The sequence below is a fragment of the Onychomys torridus genome, chromosome 2 (assembly GCF_903995425.1).
Source record: "Onychomys torridus chromosome 2, mOncTor1.1, whole genome shotgun sequence".
Classification (NCBI taxonomy): domain Eukaryota; kingdom Metazoa; phylum Chordata; class Mammalia; order Rodentia; family Cricetidae; genus Onychomys; species Onychomys torridus.
The window spans coordinates 119,956,059-119,980,214 of NC_050444.1; the positions used below are offsets into that span (position 1 = coordinate 119,956,059).

At 40.6% G+C, this 24,156-nt stretch overlaps 1 protein-coding gene across 6 annotated transcripts in view; it reads left to right on the forward strand.

The window, feature by feature from the left end:
- The first annotated feature begins 6,840 nt into the window (after window positions 1-6,840).
- Oma1 (OMA1 zinc metallopeptidase) overlaps window positions 6,841-24,156 on the forward strand; it is a 58,629-nt gene continuing 41,313 nt past the window's right edge. For 3 of the 6 annotated variants that reach the window (XM_036177168.1, XM_036177171.1, XM_036177173.1), the window contains exons 1-6: window positions 6,847-6,898; window positions 12,450-12,522; window positions 14,768-15,274; window positions 17,732-17,960; window positions 21,305-21,478; window positions 21,575-21,682. In XM_036177168.1, coding sequence (XP_036033061.1) covers window positions 14,787-15,274; window positions 17,732-17,960; window positions 21,305-21,478; window positions 21,575-21,682 — 999 coding nt within the window. In that variant the 5' untranslated portion in view covers window positions 6,847-6,898; window positions 12,450-12,522; window positions 14,768-14,786. Of the gene's footprint in view, window positions 6,899-10,874; window positions 10,990-12,449; window positions 12,523-14,767; window positions 15,275-17,731; window positions 17,961-21,304; window positions 21,479-21,574; window positions 21,683-24,156 lie in introns of those variants that run through there. The other 3 variants (XM_036177169.1, XM_036177170.1, XM_036177172.1) reach the window with 3 other exon arrangements.

Here is a 24,156-nt window from a genome sequence, read left to right on the forward strand (position 1 = left end):
ACTCTCTGATGGAGCAAATTCATCAAGCAAGGCTTATAGGACAACAGACTCTGAAATCTGGTTGTTTCTATCTGTAATTTTTCTCATGTGCTACTACATTTCTTCCCTAAAAACAGCTATGGGTACTTTCCCCACTGCCTGTGTGCTTATCTCATGTATATATTCCATCTACTGGGCACATATATATTTGTGGATGGTCAGGAAGATGATTTCTTCGTAAACTGAATAATTTTGAGGAATAGAAACAATACCAGCATATATTTATAGCTCAGACTGACATAGGAAAATAGCAATCTTGACAATATTCTTGGTTACAAAGACAGTTTTTTTACACCATTAGCTGATTTAAGACCTCAAAACAAATTCAGAGCAGACTAGTTGTCCCTACAAATGAACTGCACAGGGACAGATTCCCAGGTATCTGTTGAACCAATGTGAGGCATGAAGCAACTTTAGTGCCAGCTGCTCACTTGCAAAAGTCTGGCTGATAACCTTAAAGACATAACTCCCTGCACAGATTCTCTCAGCAATTGACTCTCTGCACATACCCCCAATACCAGTTTTATGATGTAAGACTCACGGTTCAGCCAACTAACTGTTTATTGTTTAGGTCCTGAATTTCAATGTCACTCTCTGTTGGGAAATGCTGAGCACTCAGCTATGTGCTTCCTATTCTTGCTTTACAGTATGTCTGACAGTCAAGCATGGCCTATTCACTCACTGGCCAGTCAGCATGGAATCCCTAGCCTGAAAGAAACTATACAATTTCTTAGGTGTTATCAGAATGGCTCTGCTTTGTATGTTTACTCAAGGGATGTTTTGTGACCTCAAAATATAACTCACATATTTGTCCAGAGTTTTTTTTTCTATGAGAGAGCTGGGTAGAAGAGAGATGAAGATGTGGAGAGATGTATAGAAGAGAGATGTGTAGAAGAGAGGTGTGTGGCTGTGTAGAGATGTACAGCTGTGTCAAGAGAGATGTAGCTGTATATAGAGATTTGTAGCTGTGTGGAGACAGATTTTCAGGAGATTTTTCAAGATGACGTAAAGAGAAGTTGCCATCAGAACATGTGCGTTTCTTTACTAATTCCCCTCAGATAGGAAAGTTCAGCCCTTGCCATATTCATGGATTTTTCGCATACCCTGGGTGCAGTCTTGGAGCTGGATCTCTAAAAGACCTCAATACCACTCTGAAGCATAATTCTAATTAGTCTTATCAAAAAAACCAGGAGTCAGATATCAGGGTAAAAGATGAAAGATCAGTGAAGCAGAGAAGCACCCACCAAAGACTTCTTACTTCTCTGAATCTTCTGACCAAAAAGGACTGAGATCCTGTCTCCAACCTGCCTTATCATTTCCTGTCTCTGCCCAGTCTTATCCCACTTCCTGTCTCCTGTCTGTACAGACCTCCAGACCTCTATGGTTAAGTAGTGACTAGCTCTTCACTCTGAACTCCAGGCAAGCTTTATTTGTCAGAACACAAAATATCACATGACATTTCCCCCTTTTTCTCTAAATAAAAAACAAAGGTTTAAATTAACATAGAGAAACTATATACAATAAGAACAATAACTATATACATATACATATATATATACATATATATATATATATATATATGCAATAATTACACTAACAATGTCTAGTCCATTAGCATTTGACAAATTCAGAGAAAAACTCCATTATCTATCCTATATTGGTAAGTCCAAAGTATTGTACTTAATTCACTTTCTATCCTAGCTTGCATTATTAACACAAAACTATCTTTTTATGTCTCTCAACCTTATACACTTTATACTTTTTAATTTCTTAAACTATAATTTTAACTATCTGGTGTTCAACTCCATCAGAGACCTGAGAAGGACATAATATTACCTGAGTAAATAGGAAGTGCAAAGCAAACAACTACCAAAAATAAAGAAATGACAGAAACAATGGGCTTCCTGGACAGTCACCCAAGGTTCCTCTGTAACGTTGGGGCATCCGTCTTCAGCCTGCTTTCCTAGAATATCTGACAGACTTTCCTATGTAGCAGAATTTTTGAAGGACTGTCCCATCTTGTCTTGGCAAAGTTTAGAAGTCACTTTAGAAGTCAATTTGGACAACATACTGTCAACAGTTAAGGCAAGGATACTTTCTTGCCCAGTGGCTAACTTTTGCCATAAAGAAAGTAAACTCCATATCGAGTTAATTCAATGTCCATCATGTTCTCTGAAGTAGATTGGTGCTTCCAGGAGCAGACATATCTCAGTTATAATAAAAAAGAATATTATATTAAAACATCTTAAATGTCATATTCTGTAGATCTCTGAAGTGTTTGAAAACCACTTGCCTGTCTAAAATACATCTCTGGTTGATCATAAAAACATATCTAACATGACTACAAGTTTGATTGTAATAGGTGACTAACTGCTTACCTGCATTTCTTTGTTATCCTAAATAGTTTGTAATAATAACTTTCAAGGATTAGAAATTAACATTACATTGTTGAATGATCTGTATAGGTACAATACCTTGAACAAGAGTAGAAATGTATGTACAATATATTCTACCAAAGATAATCTTAAATTTGTATCAATATACAAAAATCCATGTCAGTATAAAATATTTAAAACTAGTAGTTGCTTTTTTGGTTTAAAAGTAGATTCAATAATCTACACTTTTATTCTATTTCCATATCCCCCTTTTCATTTTATGATGGGATCTCTGAATCTAATCTCCTTTGTTCAGCTTTTTTCCTGACCATTATCAATAACAATTTGTAACCAACCCCCCTAAATGATGACAAATACCTATAACCCACTGAATGACCCCAAATCACCTACCCTACCTCTTGGGAATGTGGGTGTTGTGTTCTTAAAATTGCTTCCTGCTGTCTGGGGACAACAGCATCTTTGAAGGAACATGAAAAAAAAAATCAGGATAATTGTCAAGTCCTAGGAGAGTTAGCTGTATCATTTGTTGTCCAGTCTCTGTGTCATGGGAAAGTGCAGGGCTTGTCTCAAGTCCTGGCTAGAGTAGTCTGTGAGGCTGGGCCGTCTCAGCTAGCCACCTTGAAATTGTCCTGAGCAGTTTGTAGTCCAAAGCTGATCTTTAGTGGCGTTTGTCAGCTTAGTGGCATTATCGTAGTCCAGGTAGAATCATCTTTGTGGAGCCCCATCCTCCTTTTGGAGACTTCAAAAGTCACTGTTAGGCATGGTCATGGTTCACTGCAGAAAACTTAAACATTTCAAATGTCATATGCAACAGATCTCAAAGAGCTTAAGGGACCATAATTTGTTAGGTATATCCAGAGCACAAAAACTTAATTCCTAGTGTACCTGATACTCAAACCGAAAATCACATACAGGAATCTAGATGAAGTCCTTTCCTAGAATTAGTTAGTACTCTATATGACCATTAACATCATGACAAAAGTTTAATATATATTAATCTTATGAATTCTGATATAATATTCATACCATAAGAAAAGTTTTAAAGAACCAAAATAAAACCAAAGGATCATGAGATTAGTAGCAATAGAATAGTCCCTTAATGTTGGTTTTTCTTCTGTCCCATATCAAGTGGCTCTTCTGACATAAGACAGAGATTTTGGATTTTCCTTTTTAACAAGCATGTTTGGATTTAGACAAGGAGAGAGTCATGCTTCAACTCCAAAGCCAGTTTTAATTTTTAATTGAACTACAAAAAGACCATTTGCATTATGTGTCTGTGGAGAACAGCAGAAACAAACATTTAGGAAGATTCATGAAATTTTATCCTGTTGGAAATGTGATATATTAGTAGGCCAATTTATTACTTTTCTTGGGACACTTTCTCTGGATGATTCATCCTTTTTCCTTCAGATGTCTCAGTTGTCCAGTGGTCTTCAGATTCCTTAGCTGATTGCCTTCATTTTCCTGGTAAGACAAAAAACAAAACTCTGCCCCAACCATAACTTTGGGAAGCTTCCCTTTTGGCAGGTTATATCTGATCAAATGTAAAGCATTTGTTAGTCTTTTTTTTTTTTTTTTTTAAGACAGAGTTTCTCTGTAGCAGGAATCTTAACAGGTCTTATTAATAAAATCAAACCTGAAGCTGAAGCCAGTTATTAGGGTGAATGCTGGAAGGTCAGAGAAGCAGAACAAGCCACAGCCACCTCACCTTGCCAATTCCTCAGCTGATCCTATTTCCTCAGACTGGAAGCCTCTGAGTCCTCATCCAGAATGAATCTCAGCTGAACTGTTGCTCAAATGCCTAAAAGCTTAACCAGCCAAAAGTTTCTAGTTTCTGGTCTTCTCGCCTTATATACCTTTCTGCTTTCTGCCTTCACTCCCTGGGATTAAAGGCTTGCTTTGTCACCATGCTTTGTTGTATCCTTGAACACACAAAGATCCTTATGAGATCTGGTATGTGTTTTATATATACGAGATGATTCCTTTTCTTGACTCTTCCCGTAGGTATAAATAATGAAGTTAATTCTGACTTCTCAGGTATAAGTTTAGCAGTTTCAATGTGTAAAACAACTTTTTCTGCATATTGAGAGTCAGTAACTACATTAAGAGGTTCTGTAAAATCCAATAATACCATGATAATAGCATATAATTCTGACTTTTGGACAGAATCAAAAGGGCTTTGAGCCACTTTACTTAAACCTGATTTATAACCTTCCTTTCCTGATTCACTTGAATCAGTATAGAATATAGGGGCTCCAGAAATTGGTGTTCCCTGTACAATGTGAGGAAGGACACAATTGATTCTTTTTATGAATTGAAGTCTCTTGCTTTTGGGATATCTGTTGTTAAACTCTCCCCCCAAATTACTGCAAACTCATTGTCAATGTTCATTTTCTGCCCACAGAGAGGAAACTTAAGCATTAGTGAAATGAACTACAATTTCTGTTGGGTACATTCCTGTCAGTTGACGAAGTCTTAATTTTCCTTTTAGAATCAACTCAAAAACCTTTTCCACATATGTCTTTAATTTTTTTGCTCTGTTTGTGTGGTAAAAAAATATCCATTCTAAGATAATATATTCCCTCTGCATTAAAATCTCTGTAGGGGAATACATAGAAGGTAAAATAACCAGTATGCAACCAAGCTCCAGATCCAAACAATCCACATGTGTATCCTGTACTTTCTTTTCCACCAAAGCCAATTCTGTCTAAACTTCAGCTGATAATTCTCTTGGACTATTCAAGTCCTGTCACCTTTTAAGATTTGATACAAATTACTCAGTTCTTGAGTTGTTACTCCAATAGTGGGCCTTAGATAGGTAACATATCCCAGCCATTTTTGAAAGTCATCAAGAGTCTACAGTTGGGGCTGGAGAGATGGCTCAGAGGTTAAGAGCACCGGCTGCTCTTCCAGATGTCCTGAGTTCAATTCCCAGCAACCACATGGTGGCTCACAACCATCTGTAATGAGATCTGGCGCCCTCTTCTGGCCTGCATGCTGTATACATAATAAATAAATAAACCTTAAAATAAAAGAAGTAAAATTCTAAAAAAAAGAGTCTACAATTGATCTCTGAATTCAAAATTAAGTATTGCTAAATGACTATTAATTATAATATGGTGAGTACTTGCTCCAATCCCCTCCCGTTCCTTTTGGCTGGCCCTGTCTAAGCTCCTCTCCTTTTACTGTTGTGTTTTTTAGTTTTTGAGATAAGGTCTTACCATATAGGCCAGGTTGACTTGAGACTGACCATGATAGCTGGCATCCTGGTTTTGAATTCAAAGTGATCTTCCTGTCTGAGCCTCCTAAGTGTTGAGACTGAAGATATGAACCCCTGGACCCTGGTTTGAATTTGAAAATGTCTAAGTTTTCCAGGGTTCTGTTTTCTCTCAACCCATCTACTCCTTTCCTCACAGTATCCAAAGTTTGGGTCATTTCCTCCTTGTCAGTGATTCCTAGAGTTCTATTTCCAGCTCCCATTGGTTTGTAGCGCTACATTTTATGACAGTCTGTAAATATTTCCACAGCCTTTCTAGCAGATGTGGCAAATCAGTGTTGCCAAGCTCCCTCTCCACCGTTTTCAAGCACCATTGCATGATGTTTTCATTATAGTGACTATATGACATTGATCTTAATATCACCACTATGTGCAGTGCTGTCACGCATTTGACAAATATTTGTTGCATGACTTAACAAATACATGAATAGTAAAGCTAAAGCTTTAATGTGTCTCTCAGGTAGCCTATTAGGAAAACAGAGTAATTCATCTACTCAGAAAGCGTCATTTTTTGGCTGTGGTGGCTAGCTGCAGTTCCTAGGGAATCATGCCTGGCAGTATTCACACACCCGTGCAAACCATTCCCACAGTGAAATCTCCTCTTAGGTCACTACAGAAGCTGTTGTCACGAAGGCCGCTGACCTTAGTGTCTGGAAGAGATCATGGTGAAACAGTCTTTCATATTTAGTCTTATTTTTATGCACACGTATCACCCTAGGTCTGAGGGATGAGTGCCAGAATTTGGAATGCTGGAATTAATGTTACACCCATAATCAAAACCATCAGCGCAGTGTAGCTTCAAACCAGGGCATCTCAGTCCTCCATCAGACCCTGAAACCGTTTTCCTTTTGGACAGAACTGGTGTAGAAACTACTGCAGGTGCGTTTTTGCCGAGATCCAACACAGCCTTGGCGAGTACCAAGGAAGTGTGTAGTTCCTGGCAGGTGGCTTAGCCCGGGGTATCCTCCCTCCTCCAGCTACATGGGGGTGTGCCAGGGCGCGACAGTCCGCCGGGGCCGCAGCCTGCTGTGGACCGCTGGGTTATTGGAGACACCGCGCCCCGCCACGTGGGCGGGGCAAGAGGTACCCGGGATGTCCCAAGGGCAGGAAGTGAGGGGGCGGGGCTTGGGAGGGTGTGCGCCTGCGCGGAGGCCGGCTGCTGGATCCCGCTCAGGCCGCGGCTAGAGTGCGTGCTCACGGTGACGGCGCGGCGTTCTCCCTGAGCTGGGCGGGGAGGGCGGAGATGGGCAATTGGGGCAGGGGTTCGGGGCTGCGGTGGGCATGGGCATGGGCCACGCTGGGGTCGGCGCGAACGGCCGGGGCGGCGGGCTTTCTGGAAGCTTGCCTCCGGCCGCCGGTGGTGGGTTCCGCCGGAGCAGGGCTTCCTCCTGCGGTGTCTCTGGCCTGGCCTGTGCGGGTCTCCCCTCCGCCCCGCCGCTCGTCCTTGTGCTCCGGCTCCAGCCCGCAGCATCAGGACAGTCGGAGCAGTTCCAGGGAGCTTACTGATTTTCTGAAAACACTTATGTTCAAGGATCATTTAAAAATAATATTTACATGTCATCTGCGGTGCGACAGGGGGCACCTGTGCGGGCAAACCTCAACCAGAAACGCTAGTCCCAGGAGATGAAAATACTACATTTGGAATTTAGGGGTTGAGAGCTTCATAGGAGTTGACCGCCTCATAGCGACTCTCAAGGTCTTGGAGCCCCCTCTAAAAGGATTTAGCTTCATAGCAGACATCCTCAGCCAGCGTGCAGGGGTGCTGTGTGACATTTGGAAACTTAAGAGCCAAGCCTGGTAACTTTCTTTTTAAGAAGCCATCCATCATGTACTTAGCTTGAATGATTATTTCAAAGTGCATGTTCTATTTTTGCCAATCTGACAACTGTTTCCATAGAAACTAGGGAAGAAATAGTCGTTTTCAGTGAGAGTTGTTGAAACTGTCATCCAGACATCAGCTGTGAGTGCCAGTGAGCGCACGACTTGCTCATTCTGAGATGGCACTTGAAGAATTAAGGGGTTGGAATGTTCTTAGAGGCTAGCAATCCAAATTGTTTAATTTTCTCATATCATTAATTTCCTAATCCTACAAGTCTGCCAGCTTATTATGTTTGTTGGGCCATGGTTCTTTGAAGAGCACGTGGCGGCCACAGTTCGTTCTTAGATGCTGTGCAGTGTGGTGAATGGCTCTTCGAAAATGGATAGATTCCCCCACCCCCCTCCTTTAAAAAAAACCTCTATTTAAAGGATCAGTTAGTGATTACAGATTAACAACTACTGTTCCTCTTCTGGGTGGCACGAGATTGATTGTCAGTGGTGGAAATGATAATGATTTTAATTATGTAGCTAGTGTTTGGGGGCTTTTGTTTTTACCTTCCATGGGTAGACTGCGTTAAACATGTTCGCACATGCTCTGAAATGAGCAGTTTTCTTCTCATATGAGCAGAGCCAAGCAGTGTGAATAGTGTGCCGGCATGGGGATGAGAGTTTATCTTCTGAGGGGTGTCAGTAAAGCAGACATTGTAGAATCTAGCAGCGGCTGAAGGAGGCTTGGAGAGGGTGCCTGCAGAACTGGGAAGCCAGGAAACAACATTAGGAAGTTTATTGGAGCTCGTAGAAAACCAACGGTAATTACAAAAGTGCTTGCTTGCCTTGGTGTTTACAAAGTTAACAAACCCCGTAAAAATTTAAACTGCCCTGAAAGGAAACACTGGACCCCTCCTAACCACCACTCTGCCCTCTAAATTACACTAGGACTTTTCTGAGATTTACTTTTGTATCCGTTGTGTTTTATCTTTACTAGTTTTACAGATTGGGCAGGGATTTTTGTCTGTTTTCTTCTCTGCTTTGTCTACAACACAGAATGGTGTTTGACATGTAGCATTCACTCATTGTATAATGAATTAATAAAACAATCCTGAACTGAATGAGATAGGTGAATCTTTGGTTAAGATAATCAAGGTTTATTTATTTGGTTGACGACATTTTAAAACAGGTAAATTTCACAGTAAATCTGATCTTGGGGCTTTTGTAGAAAGTTTTGAAACATTTGGCAACATAAAGGTTTGATTTGTTACATTGTTGGGCCTCTTTGGGTTGCTGTTTTCATGTCTTTCTGACTCTGGAAGTTTACCTGCATCTCCCACACAAACCTGCACTGCTCAGTGGGACAGCCACTGGTTCATAACTCCTTCACTAACTTTAATAAAAACAAAACAGACTACAAATTCTGATCCTCGAACGCACCTAGCCAGGGCTACCACATCGGACCGCACAGAGAGCATCTCTGCAGGAAGCGTCATGCAGTCTTGCTTTTGACCTTTGACTTCGCCCCCTCCCCCCTATCCTGTTGTGCAGAAAGTTTTGTTTTCTGAATTATCTTCCACAGTTCCCGGACTCAAGTGCTGGCCTCCAGGCCTGCCCTAGCACACTAGCTTCAGGGCACTTGCAGGTAGCATTTACTGCTGTGCTTCAGGTTAGCATATCTCTTTGTTGTGGCTCAGAGCTCTGTCTTTTAATTAAAAATACAGTCTTCAGTGGTGTGACTCTTTGGGTTAGGTTTCGGTTGTGGTTGTTGATTTGCTCTCTCTTTTTTTTTGAGACAGGGTTGCTCTGTATAACAGCTCTGGCTGTCCCGGGACTTGCTGTTGTAGATCAGGCTAGCCTCATGGAGACTGACTTGCTATTGCTTCTCATGTGCTGGGGTTAGGGGCATGTGCCACCCCCTGCTTTTCCTTTCTTAAGGATTGCTTTAGGGTGCTTGGAGGAGGGGCTGGCAGTGGACTAAAGCAGAACTGAAGTGACTGGCTAGAGCCTGTAGAAGAGCTCACACACAGGGTCACAGAACCCGGGGAGCTGGGTGGAGGTAGATTGGCAGGCCTGATTTAAAGTGGCCTTTGATCTTTTGGACGTTAAAATTCCTAGGGCTAATATAGCATAGTTTGGAAGATTGGGAAATCTGTGTAAGGGGGTGGGGTGTCCCTCAGATTGCTTCACAACACATACAACGTGGAAATATTAACTTGCACATGAACTTGTGCAGCTGCCTCCTACCATGACAATGTCTTTGAAATCATTTGTTTGTAAGACACAGAAACTGGGTGAAGGGAAGGAATTACTTTAGGGAGCTTCCCAAGTGAAGATATGGAAAGCACAGCAGGGTTTCAGAGAACTTTCAGGAAGGCCTTTGGGTGTTCATATGCATCAGTGGGTAGTCTCCCTCCCTCCCTCCCTCCCTCCCTCCCTCCCTCCCTCCCTTCCTCCCTCCCTCCCTCCGTGGTCTCTCACTCACCACATGCATATCCCACCATCCTTTCTGGGCAAACACTTGCAGAGCTTTTCCTCATGGGTCGGGCTTGCACAGGCTTGGCTTGCTGCAGCACCAGCTGAAGGCCCTACACACAAGCATCTTTATATTCCTGTGCTACAGTTGCTTCATGGGAAGTTTTCTCTGTGGTAGGTGTCTGCTGTTAGCTTTGAGACCAATGGCCTTAAGGGACTAACATGACTTGCTGGCCCCTTCCCTAAGTTGAGGCCATGTCCAGGCAAGTGTTAAAACTTTAGGGCAGTAAGTCATCAGATTTGAAGGAAAGAAAATGTGTTCATGTTGCTTTTGTAGTTTGATTTCTAGAAAAAAATAAACAAACAAAAAAACCCTTAAATATACTTTTTTAATAAACCATCTTTTTTTTTGTCCTTCTACCCAAATGGCCTAAGAGAGACTTTTGCCTTGTGTAGCTAGACCACTGCTCTGGAATATCTTACTCTTCTGTTTTATTTTTCAGAGTATGTGGCTTTAATAAGATACTTTATGTATTTTCCCCCAATAATCTCACCTTTGTCTTCTTGACTAGAATGCTACCTCCACAAGGATAAGGACTATATTTTATGCTCTTTCTATAACTTCCATCCCACTTAGCCAGTGAAGAACTCAGTGACTTGTTCAAATACATAAGGATGGTCCCATTAGTTTACTATGGAGCCCAGACACTCCTGTTGCCTAGTGACATCGTATCTGTCCTAATGCAGTCTAAGGCGTTACTCACATACAGGACCCGTAGTACCCTGTGTATAGCACACAGTACTGATGCTGTGCTTTCTGTTACTACCGTAGATGGTATTGCTTCTACTTCTAAAAACAGTTACTGTAAGACAGGATGCCGTGTTGTGCCAGCAGCAGCCCCATGCAGCTGTAATCTGCATCTCTTGAGTGTGTCAAGAGCAGCTGGAGTGACTGACCTATGTAATCTAGGTCTGGGGAAGAGCTCAGTCTGCATGGTAAGGAGGCCTAACAGCACAGTTCTCAGTCACTTTCCCATACATGATACATTTGAAATAACTTTTAGGTGTAAATTATCATTGTGATCATCATTTCCACTTCTCGGTTTAGTGCAACACAGAAGAAAGGAAGCCAGGAAGTTGAAGTGTTTAACTTGTTCTATTATCAATAAAAACTTGGAGTCAAGGATCGTTGTAAAGACCTGATAGATTAAAGAAGTGGCAGAGGGGTGACCAGCTGTCCCCCCCCCCCCGCACTTCCCAGATCAAAAAGGCCTGCACATCTCTCTAAGCCCCTCCCTACTCCTTCCTGTGCCTCTCTATTGTATCCCGGGTCCTCCAAAATCTCTATGGTCAATTCTTGTCAACAGGTCACTGACTCTGCTTCCCATCCAAGTTTAGCTTGATTAACACAGCCTCGGAGTGTCACAGTGCAATCAAATACACTGCAACAGAAAGTATCTTGTTAATGTCAAGCTATTAGTAGGTTAAGTTGACTCTACTCATTTTTAATTCATAGTAACTCAAAAAGGACTACCATAACACAAAGGTATAGTATATAAATCACATACAAGTACAGTCTAATAACCTTCAAATTGTCAACTATGTATGTAGAGAACACTATTCACTAAAATTGGCAGTGCTGAAACATCTTTTTAGGTATTAATTCTGTATTAGCAAAGTTAGTCTCATACCTCCCACCCCCAAGAAGATTTTAAAACATTTAGAAAAATTGAGAGAAAATTTAAGGAACATACATATAACCACATAGATATGATTATCAGTATGTACAGCATTGGCTCTGCATCCTGTGTGTGTATATGTGTGTGGAAGTACTGTTGTGTGGAGGTGTACATGTGTGCATGTATTAGCAAGAGTACTTGGAAGTAAGTTTCATGCGTGAGTAGATACTCATCAGGTATGTCAGGAATGAGATATTCACCTCCATATCATCATCATCCAAGAAAAGTAATTGCCTACATCAACAAATCTGTATTCAGACTCACCCATTTGTCTCACTTCTGAAGCTGATGTTGTCTTTTGAACTACAGAGTTTATCCAATGTATTTGATTAGTCTGTCTTTTTTAAATCTGTATGTAAGTGTGTCTGTATGCATGTGTATGTCATAGCACATATATGGGTTTTAGAGGACAACTTGAAGGAGCTGGTTCTCCTTCCACTCATGTGGGCCACACAGATTGATCTCAGGTCATTAGCTTGGTAGCAAGTGCCCTACCTGCTGAACTTTCTTACCAGCCTTTCTCAGTCCCTTTCAAAAATAGTTGATTGCTGTACAATTAATGCACAGTACTTTGCACATGTTCAGACTGCAGCTCGTAAAGCAGTTGTAAGGCTCTTTATGTTTTCTTGAGTGAGCTATGGTAGTTGGTATTTTCAAAGGGTCCACGTATTTTACTTAAGATGTCAAATGTGACATTTTTTTTTTCTTTGTGCTTAGGAGTTGTTCCAGTTAGACAAGAATGAAGGGTTGAGAGCTGGTTCAGTAGTACGTGCACTGAAACTTACTTCAGGTAAACATATACCAGCCACCATGTTGGCGACTGGAACCCAGATTCTCCCCTACCGGGAGATTGGGGGAACAAAAGAATTCCTTCCTTTTCTAAGTTTGCGGAGTGGGTGGGTGCACTAACTCATTATGATCGTCATTACAGGGAATACAGGGAGGCTGGACAGTTTGGAGGCAGCTAGATGAGAAACAAGGCCCTACAAAACACAAGGCCTTGGGTTGGACAGACTGCATTTCTTGTAGCTGTGAAGATGGAGGAGGAGCTTGTTAGCAGTTGCTGCTCCCTCTGCAGCAGGCTAGAGACCAGGGCTGGAGAAGGAGCTAGAACGCTACCTAATGGAGGTCCATCGTCTGAACTTCCTTTGTGTTTTTGTGTGTGGTTCATTGAACTTCGTAGGTTTGTGGGTTTACAGCTTTCATTAAGTTTGGCCCAGCTCTGGCCACTGCCTCTTTGAGATCTTTTTCTCTTACCCACCCTTGCCTCACCTGAGGACTGTAGCCATGAGAGGATTCAACGATGTCATTGATGCCTCTTGCATTTCCTGTCTGTTTTAGCTCTGATTGTCTTTCAGTTCACAAGTCCTTATTTCCACTATGACCTATCAATCAGCTGTAAATGTTACCCAGGTACTTTTCATCCTCAATTTTGTGGTTTAATTTAGAAGTTGATTTAAAAGATAGCCTTTTAAAAATATGCGTTCCATGTCTGTATAAAACATGCTGAGAATTTTTCTGGAGTTGCTTTAACACATGGAATATAGTTAAAATAGTGACTCAAATGTCTTTGCTTACTAATACTGCCATTTGTAATTACCTAGGTGTTAGCTTCCTTTGACTAATATTTCTTCTCCCTGATGATCTCATTTCCTGCTTGGTAATTTTACATTGTAAACTGTATGTTGCTTAGTGTTGGGTAGTTTTGATTCTTGAGCTTTTTTGAAGGAAATCCAGGATGTGGTTATTAGAAGCAGTTTCATCTTTTTGAGTGTCATTGTACCAAGCTGGATCTTATCCTCCAGTTAAGAACCACTCACAGGTGTTTGTTTTAGTCTATCTTCCTAGGGCAGAACTGTTCTCAGGGCGGTACTAATTCTCCTCTAGTGCCGAGCCCAGGCTCTTCCACCCAATGCTTGTGATTTACAAATGCTAAGTTTTCCCGCTGTGATCAATGGGAGCAGGCAGTGCACTCTGCCCTGTGTATTGTGCCCTGTAATTACGGTTCTTTCCAAGCTTCGGGGAATTTCTTACTCACGTGACCAGTTAGTACTCAGTGGACTAGGGAGGGGCCTGCGCAGATGCTGAGTTCTCTCGATGCTGTTCCATGTCACCTTCCTCCGTCTGTAGGTCCAGCTACCTGGTCCACAGGATCCTCCAGCTTCACCCCTTCAGGTTAGGGCAGTTAAGGGGCTACTCTCCTGTCTGTTTTTTTGAAACTCATCAGGCGGTTCTCTGGAGCAGTCGTAGGGTCTCATCTTGTTTCCCATCTCTCCGTCTTTCATTGCCTATTGCCAAGAAGTTTGAAACCCTTGTTTTATGTATTCTTGTTTTTAAAGCCAGTTTTAGATGGCATTCAAGTCTCTCTTCTTACATCCTGACTCCGATTAAAAGTCTGTCAGTTCAGTTTCTCTGTCTCCGTCTCTCTTTCTGTCTCTCTGTCTTTGTCTCTGTCTCTGTCTCTCTCTCTTTCTCTGTCTTTTTGAGACAGGGTTTCCCTGTGTAGGACTGCCTTGAACTCACTTTGTGGACCAGGCTGGTCTCAAATTCAGAGAACCACCTGCCTCTGCCTCTGCCTCCCAAGTGCTGGAATTAAAGGCATGCGCCACCATGCCCAGCTAAGTCTCATGGTTTTATTTGAAAGAAATTTTGTAAATTAGGCTTTTCTATCCCTTATATTCATTTTTTATTTGTCAACTGATACAAATTTATTGTTGTTTTACCTAAGCTATTTGTCATTCCCCTCAAGTGATTTTCTGATCAAATAGATTCCCTGCAATTAAAAAACAACACGTTTTTCTTTAAAAATGAAGTGAAAAGATTTAAGTGTTGAAAATAAGCACTGTGTAGTGAACTAATGCTGTGTGCACTCCTTTGGTTTGTCCTGTTGAAAGGTGCTGCTGTGGGTGATGGGTAGAAACACAGGCAAATGTTATCTTAAGATGTTTAACACACATTTCTTAAGCATTGCATTCCCAATTTGTAAATACATAGTTTCCACAGGTGCTCATATCTTTTTTTTTGGTGTGTTTTAGATAACCAAGCAAAAGCAGGATGAGCTTCCTTTATGGACTGCAGGCTGCCAGGAGACACCGTTTTCTCTCTGGAGTGAATTCCCTGGCCAGCTGGAGACAGCAGAACCCACCGGCAGGCTGTTCACACCTACGAAGGCCCCTAGTTATAAATGCAGGCCTAGGACTTAACCCAGTCAGTCAGTGTCATTCGGTGACTTTACTGCCTGGAAACTTCCATTTCTGTAGGACTCTCAGTCACAAAAAATCAAGATGCTTCTCAGATGCCCAACGCCAGGAAATGGGGGTGCTTACCTACAAACGTACTGTGTGGGGTGATTGTTTTCCAAGACAAGGGTGGAGGAAAGTGGTTGGCGGTCCTTCTCTCACAGACCCTTGCCCCCTGAGCTGCCCTGCGGTAAGAGCTGCCCGGAGTTTGCACACGTCTCCGCGGGTTCTGGCCGCTCCAGTTCCTCTCTTGCTGCTCATTCTGAAACCGGTGCAGAAGCTCCTTGCCATCATTGTGGGCAGGTAAAAATACTCTGGGGGAGGGGCAAACAGCGTTTGTGTTGAAGTTCTTGAATATTTATATTCACATTTTTAGCAATTTACAATAATTCTTAATAATTAACCTTAGTATTTTATAAAACTGTAGTTTTAAAGAAACTCTCCCCTATACCGTACTCAGCTCAAAATTTGAGTTTCTAAAGGTAAGTTCTACCAGTCTTGTTATGTGTGATTTAATAATCTTGAAATAACTTGTTTATTGTACAGAAGTGTGGTCCTTACGTTTTGTTGCAACAGATGTTTCTAAGAGATTTCACATTTCTAATTATAGGGGAATGGGAAGTATTGGCACCAACCTGTGTAACAACAGCACTTAAGAACATGGCCTTTTGAATTTGTGGAATTTTAGGCAATAAGCATGAAATGAAGGTCTTCACTCATATAAGTAGGGGCTGGACTTAGCCACGTTAATAATGCTCATTTCTACCCTTGTTTTCAAGCTGTCCTTGTTATGTTTCTCTTGGTAGTCCTTTGTGATTACTCAGTTATAGCTAAGTGCTTGTTTCTCAGTCCTTTCCCCTTATTTCATGAAGGTTAAAGAAGGCAAATCCTCTCCTCCTAACGGGTTCTTACGTTTGCTAAATAGGCTGCCCTCCTAGCTGTCTATTTCCTCCCATGTTTACAACCCCGTTTGCTTATTAAAAGTTCGGGAATTTCTCTGTAATGTATTTAATTCTACATGTTTGCTGTTGAAAGTGAGAAAATAGGTCTCTACATCGGTTCTAGGTAACCAGATCATCCTTGTTTGTAGGAATGATGGCTTTGAGTTCTGTTCCTTTAAAATTGTTTAATTCAGTGTTGATTTTACTATTATAAATTTCCTCTTATAATATGTTCCACATATAAGTAAATAGTAAATCTATAAATGTTGTAAATAGGAAATAAGTGGCCGGCCGGTGGTGGCACATGCCTTCAATCTTGGAAGGCAAGCAGATCTCTGTGAGTTTAAGGCCAGCCTGTTCTACAAAGTGAGTTCCAAGACAGCCAGGTCTGCAACACAGAGAAACCCTGTCTCAACCAAAAACCAAAAATGAAAAAAAGAAAAAAAGTGTTTTTATGATCCTCTGGTTCAGTCCCTTTTCTAAGGCATTTCACGTGTGTCTGACATTGAAACATCTGAGATAATAAAGGGAGCAAGGACTTATTTCAGCTCATGCTTTCAGAGGCTTCAGTCCGTGGTTGCTGAGGCCCAGGCCACTTAGCACATCTTGGTAGAAATTCATGGCAGAGGAACTTGTCCATTTCATGATGGCCAGGAAGGCAAAGAGAGACATGGGTAGGGACTGGGGTCCTAACATTTCCTTCAAGGACGCCCCCAGCAACCCCACATCCTTCCACCAGACCATCTCCCAAGGGTCCTGCCATCTCCTAGTAGTGCCCCAGGCCAAAGACCAAGCCTTTGATATTGAATCCAGTGACCTTTCAGTGGAACTAGGAGAACAGGAACTTGGTAAATTACAGGAACTTTACAAAATTGCTTTGTAAAATGAATTCGTGTGTGTGTGTGTGTGTGTGTGTGTGTCATAAATTTTATTAAGACTTGACAAATGTATACACAAGGAAATTTTTTGTCCCACTATTGAAAACATTGCTTGTTGTCAAAATGTTTATGAACCTAGCCCAGCACTTGAGAGAACCATGGCCGGCCAGCAAGGCCCTCCCCAGGAGGCGTCCATAATGGTGCCCATTTCTTTACTCTGGCGCTTCCAATCCTCCCTTCCCTCTTCATGTTCTAGCGATGATAGTGGAGCCTCTGCTTCTGAGCAGTGCCGCTGACTCCTGGAGTCAGTGCCCAGGTGGCATCTCTTGTTTCTTGCTGGACCATTGCAGATTGAGCTGGAGTCTGAGGAGCAGTGCCGAAAGGTACAGATGTATCCTTCATGACCCCACGATGATTGTCTGGAGATGTTACCTGTGTGAAGTGGTTAAGTGGTCAGTCTCAGGAAATGGCATTCCCTTACTCCCGGGTTGTCCTCCTGCTACCTCTGTGACCTTGGCTAGGTTGTTCTCTGTGACCAGGTGTTAGGAAGAGCAAATGAGGTGATTTGTGCATAACTAGAGCAGCACTTCAGGCATGGTAGACAGTAAGTGTTGGTTAGTGGTAGCTATAAAACAGCACCTCAAGCATGGTAGACAGTAAGTGTTGGTTATCGGGGCTTGTAAAACAACTGCTCACGTTAGTGTTTGCCTTCACACTAGCTGAAGAGGGAAATTCCAGTGAGCCTTCGAATTTTAAGTAAGGCTTTATAGAGTTGAGGACTTTTTCATCCTTTAGCTAAGGATTTTACTAGTTAAAAGCTATGTGTACAGAGAAACATAAAGATTGAAGTGACTGGCCCCATAGATTCCTAGCACAGGCGCGTGAGTTTTGGTGGTATGTGAGCATGCACTTACCAACGCTGCATTTCTGATTTGTCACAGGGGCATAAGGAAATGGTGGCAAGCACTTCCTCCTAACAAGAAGGAGCTATTTAAAGACAGTGTGAAGAGGAATAAGTGGAAGTTGCTCCTTGGTCTGAGTGCCTCTGGCCTACTGTTTGTAGTGTTTTATTTCACTCACCTGGAAGTGAGCCCTGTCACCGGAAGGAGCAAACTGCTGTTACTGGGGAAGGAGCACTTCAGACTTCTGTCAGACCTGGAATACAAAGTGGTGCGTAGCCCAAACTGTCCTTAATTAGATTGCGTACAGTAGCTCTAAAGCAGGAGGCATCTTCACATATGGAAGATGCACCACTTTTAATTGTAGGTTTTGATACAACAGTAGTGATTTTTTCTAGGTCTCATACCTGGGAGAGGGCTTTGTACCATGTGCAGTGGTCTTTCCTCAGCAACCCCTACCCCCACCCCACCACCCAGGAGCCCCTGCTCTGCTCAAGTCTGTATTTCACTGTCTCCTGCTCAGCAAAGCCTTGCTTGATGCTCAGACTGGCTCAAACAGGGTGACTCATTCAGGCTGAGCTGAGAACTGGATCTTTGTGATTGTGCCCATGCTCAGCTGTCTTACTAAGCTAAGCTCCGTGGGACCAACAGCCTTGTTGGTTTGTTTATTTTATCCTAGGAACTAACACACCAGGCAAAGTAGTGCTTAATTTTTAGGTATCAAGTAAGTAAATATGTTGTAAGAATTTTTATACCTTGAAAGTTAGGTGTAAAATGAATAAAACATTTCTTAATAAAAAAGAAAGTTGGTATAATAAGATAGTTGTAATTTTTCCAAATATCAATTTTGGCTTTTGAAATTTTATTGTATTTTCTGCCATTTTTTTTTTTCATGTGGCCCCTGTTGGCCATCAACCTGTGACCCCATGTCTCAGCCTCCTAAGGACTGAGGTTGCAGGTGTGTGCCACCATCATCTCTTGTCTTCTGAGTACACAAAGAAGGTGTGATTCAGAAGTCTCAACTCCTTGAGAAGTATAATAACTTAGGGAGTGACACATTACACACTTTGTGTCCTTGTGTGTCCTCAAGGATGGAGACCATCATTGCATTGCAGTATTTACCACATTCAGGGATGTGCTGAATGCCATTGGTGGAATAGGCGATGGCTTCAGGGTGCTTGGATTTTCCTATCTGTTTAATGCAAATGAATACATGAGCTTATCAAAGGAGAGTTATCATTGATAGTGTCCTAGATAGGGTTTCTGTTGCTGGGAAGAGACACCATGACTATGACACTCTTGGAAGGGAAAACATTTAATTGAGGTGGCTTACAGTTTTAGAGGTTTAGTCCATTATCATCATGGCAGGGAACATGGAGGCTGGGAGTATGGCAACTGGAAGTAGACTGAGACACTGGGTGTGGTTTGCGTATATATGAAGCCTCAAAGCCCACCTCCACAGTGACACACTTGCTTCAACAAGGTCATACCTCCTAATAGTGCCACTCCCTTTGGGGACCAATGACTTTTTACTATAAAAATTTGTTCCTAGGTAAGATAATAACAATGTCTTAGAAGAATACATACAGAAATTTAAAATATCTCCTAGAATTTAGTCTTAATAGGAAGAGAGGTCGAGAAAAATATTTTAGAAAGATTGGAACAAACCTTGTATGAAATTGGTATATCTTATACTGTTCAGATAGCTTAAAAATTAAAATACGTGAATATATGAATGGATTTGCATATATTATATATAGTATGTATACATATGGATCTGTATATATGTCTAAGTGTGTTTATAGGATTAGACATTTTTATTGCTTAATCTATTGGTCTGTGAACTAAACATTCTTACAGAAATATCATAAAGTACTCTAATTACATAGTGTGCAAACTAGTGTGTTGTCCACTTGACACAAGCTAGAATCATCCAGTCGACAAGGAGCCTCTGCTGAGAAAATGTCTGCATAAGAGTGGCCCATATGCAAGCCTGTGGCTCATTGTTTTGATTAATGGTTGATGTGGGACAGCCCAGCTCAGTGTAAGCAGTGCCATCCTTGGGTAGGTGGTCCTGGGGTGTATAAGAAAACAAACTAAGCAAGCCCTGAGGAGAACACCAGAAAACAACATTCTCCCAGGGCTTCTGCTTCACTTCCTGCCACCAAGTACTTGCCTTGAATTCCTGCCTTGACTGTCTTCGAGGATGGACTGTGGCCTGAGAGTGTAAGATGAAATAAAACCTTTCCTCCCAAAGTGATTTTTGGTCAGGGTGTTTATCACAGCAATAGACAGCAAACTAAGATACAGAGACTCTTACTTCTTGGAGAGGGGTTAATAGAGTGTGGTGATATATTGTGTATACTAGTAAAATTTACTGAAAGATCAGAGAGACAAAGGAACAAGCCACTGCCACATCTCAGTTCACTGACTCCATGAATCCTCTGACTAAAATCCTCTGAGTCCTGGATCTCTGCCTCCGAGTGCTAGGATTAAATGTGTGTCACCACTGCTTGGCCTCTCTGTTTAATCTAGTGGCTGTTCTGCTCTCTGATCTTCAGGCAAGCTTTAATTGATACACAATGTGTCACCATAATAGGAGACTTTTTCATTTGTTTACGTTGGTAAATTATTCTTTAAAATGGTAATTGATAGCCTTTTAAGTTTATAATGCATCTTGAAAATGGTTATCAACTTGATTTATATGTTAAACTATATATTTTATGGAATTAAATATTTGTAGAATATCCTTAATTTTCTCAGTGTATATGAAAGAATCTCTCAGAAAAAGACTTCAGAAAAAATGTCTTCATATATGAAATGGCTAGGCTTTTTAGTCAGCATCACATAGAAAAAATGATTTGCCCATTAGTTTTGAGATCTTAGTAATTTTCTTTCAGTCTGTGTGGATCAAACCCTTTACAATTAGTGAGATATTGTCTCTTTTTGTAAAACCCTAAGTCTATATTATGAATAGGGTGTTCTTCCATTTAGTGGATTGTGAAAGTAATTAGTTTTTTTTTTTTTTTTTTTTTTGACATTTTCTTTCTTTCTTTCTTTTTTGTTCTTCCTGAAACTGGGTTTCTTGTATCCCAGGCTGGCTTTGCACTTACTATGCAGTAGATGATGACCTTTTAATCATCCTGGTTCCACCTCTCCAGTGTTCAGATTACAAGGATGTGTAACCTCACTGGGTTTATGTTTTGCTGAGGACCAAACTCAGGCTTTGCGTATACTATGAGCCCTGAAGTTTTCTCTTTTATAGGAAGTTTTAAATGTGAATCCTTTGTTATCTAGGTAGTTTTGTTTTCTGAAATTCTTAGGAAGGTAGAAATATTTAAGCATTTTACTTGTGTATAGATTAATAGAAAAGAAGAATAAAATTTGGATTGAATCATGTTTATATGAAAAAATCATATATTTTAAACCTTTGTGAGAACTATACTGTCTTTAGATGAGTAATTCAACTTCTAGAAATGTGTTTGATATATGTAATTTTTTTCACAATTCAAAATTAAAATGCCCAACACTAGTCAAATGATGCACTTTCCACGAACCAGCATAAACATTTGTAGTGCAAAAGCTCTTACATAATCCTTTTTAAAAACCTTGCAGTGGATGGAAGAATTTAAAAATGATATGCTGCCTGAGAGAGACCCCCGACACCTGACTGTTAAAGAGGTGGTCCATCATCTAACACAATGCAATCAGGATGTCCCAGGGGTCCCCGAGATCAACTGGGTGATTCATGTGGTTGATTCCCCAGATGTAAATGCCTTTGTTCTTCCAGTAAGTAAATCCCTTAAAATGCGTTTTTGTTGCTAGCTCTAATGTCTGTAAGTTTTGCTGTGGGCTAATTGCTTCTGTTATTCTTTTTATGTGCAGAATGGACAAGTGTTTGTTTTCACTGGGCTTTTGAATAGTGTAACTGATACTCACCAGCTCTCCTTCCTTCTGGGCCATGAGATTGCACATGCGGTCCTGGGGCATGCTGTGAGTATCCAAATGACATGCAGCTATTAAATGCTGCTTCGATAGTGCCAAGTTGTATCCTTAAGGAACTCAATCTTTTCAGGATTGTTTTTTCTTCTTTAATGATGGAATGTAATTGCCATATTCTGTACCTGAAAAAAAAGTGATTAGCTAATTTTGAGACTTTTGCAATCTTTAGTATATGATACTGAATAATTAGTGTTTCTCTTAAATACTGTTTTTATCACTTGTCTCTTTTGCTAAAATGTAATTAGTCTCAACCTCTAATTATTTCACATTAAAATTTAAACTTCCATAATATTAATATAATTGTAATTTGTCAGAAAATTAATTGTTGGAAAGTGATACTACTATTTAAGTGGTAAATCAATTTTTTTATTCTTACTTATTTTCAAAAGAAGTCTTGGAATATTGTTGGAAAATGTCTAAATGATATGCAACATGATATGAATGTGGAGCAGTAATGATACTTTGCCAGGATAGTTTACAGAGCTTCATCTAATACGTTCCTTCTCATTCAGAGCTTTAATAACTTATGAGTTTCTATCATCCCTGATTTATACATTAGGAAACTAACATTTAAAAAGACTAACAGTGGCCATATAGATCTTTAATAACTCATGAAACATATTTTTGTACTCATTTTTGATTGCTAGTCATTAAAAATGTGAATGGATCACCTGTGCATATTGAGATAAGTATATTAATATTTTAAATGAGAACATGCCGGTGTTTTTGTGAAATACTTGTGAAAGGATTTGCAATATGCTAAATCCTAATTGCAAATAGTATTAACTTCAAATGGAAATGACGACGACGCTTAGTAATCTTCTCAAAGTCATTTAAAAGTCTGTGTACTCTTTAAGGAATAATAAGATGAGCTGGGCCAAAGTTCTTTTTTGAAGCATCCCTGACTTCTCTTGACCTAAGGAAAATTTTTAAAAAATATTTTCCCTAAATATATATCAGAACAAATCTAAGCAACAGAGATAGTATCATTACAGTGTATTCTAACATCTCTCAAATAATGGTGTCATAGTTCATCTGTGATGCATTAGTGAATGAGACACAAACTTTCTCTTGGATTAGTTTGACAAAGCGTAAGGCCAAATTTGGTTTCTCCCTTCTCTCCCTGTGCCTTCCATCAGCCTATCACACGTATGTGTGTGATCTATCTGTCCCTGTTGCCTATATCTGAGTGTTTTTGAATTTGTGTCTCTGTTTATGCCAGTCTGTAAAAAAGGACTTTGCTCTATGTTTATTGAACAACACAGAAGACATGGTAATCTTTAAGCAGAAATCTTTAATGGTTTTACAAGAGAAGAGGTGACATTACTGACCTCATCTGACCTATAATAGCACCAATATTGCAAGCAGGTGTTGCCAACTTGTATCTACATGTTACCATGTTACTTCCAACAGTTATTGTAGATCTGTTCTTTTTTTTTTTTTTTTTTGGTTTTTTCGAGACAGGGTTTCTCTGTGTAGCTTTGCGCCTTTCCTGGAACTCGCTTTGGAGACCAGGCTGGCCTTGAACTCACGGAGATCCACCTGCCTCTGCCTCCCCAGTGCTGGGATTAAAGGTGTGTGCCACCACCGCCTGGCAGGAGATCTGTTCTTTAAGGTTGCTTTTGACCTGTTGGCTGCTAGCAGAAAATGATTGCTACAACACACACACACACACACACACACACACATACACACACACACACAAACACACACACACATACACACACACACACACACACACATTATTCTGGGTCAGGGCATGGAAAAGTAACATGATTTAAGATTAAAGCTGTGCATTAGCTTTCATTGTAACAGCTGATTGCATTAGAAATCTAAGGCATAGTAAGTTTGGTGAAACTTAAACCTGTACTGAGTACACAGTAGGAAAGAAAGTTAATGATCTCACAGCGTATTCTATTAGAAATTGGCTGTGAGGTCTGGAAAAAGTTCATTCCCTTTGTGGTTGAGGGATATTTTCAGAAAAATGTATTGCCACGTCATAACTGCAAAAACAAATCAGCTGTGGCTGTTGTAGCTTTAAAAGGTGGTACCATTCAGCTGATTTGATTTCTGGCATCCAGTCACTGCCTGTCAGGGTAGGGTCACCACCCCCACCAGTGCAGGATGGTGGTCAGATGAACAGACGAGGCAGGGAACAGCCAAGACGGAAAACAGTTACTGTTTCTTTGACAAAGGTCTTTTTTATTAACACAGTGCTTTTCTCTTTTGGAAGTCTTAGTTTTGATTGAATGTGACTTTTATGCTGTTTCTCTCTTTTTTTTCTATAAATACACGGTTTTAAAAATATTTCTAATTTTTAAGACTAATAACAGTTATACTCTTAAAAAAGATTTATTTATTTATTTATCTAGCTATTTATTTATTTATCTAGCTATTTATTTATCTATTTATCTATTTATCTATCTATCTATCTATCTATCTATCTATCTATCTATCTATTTATC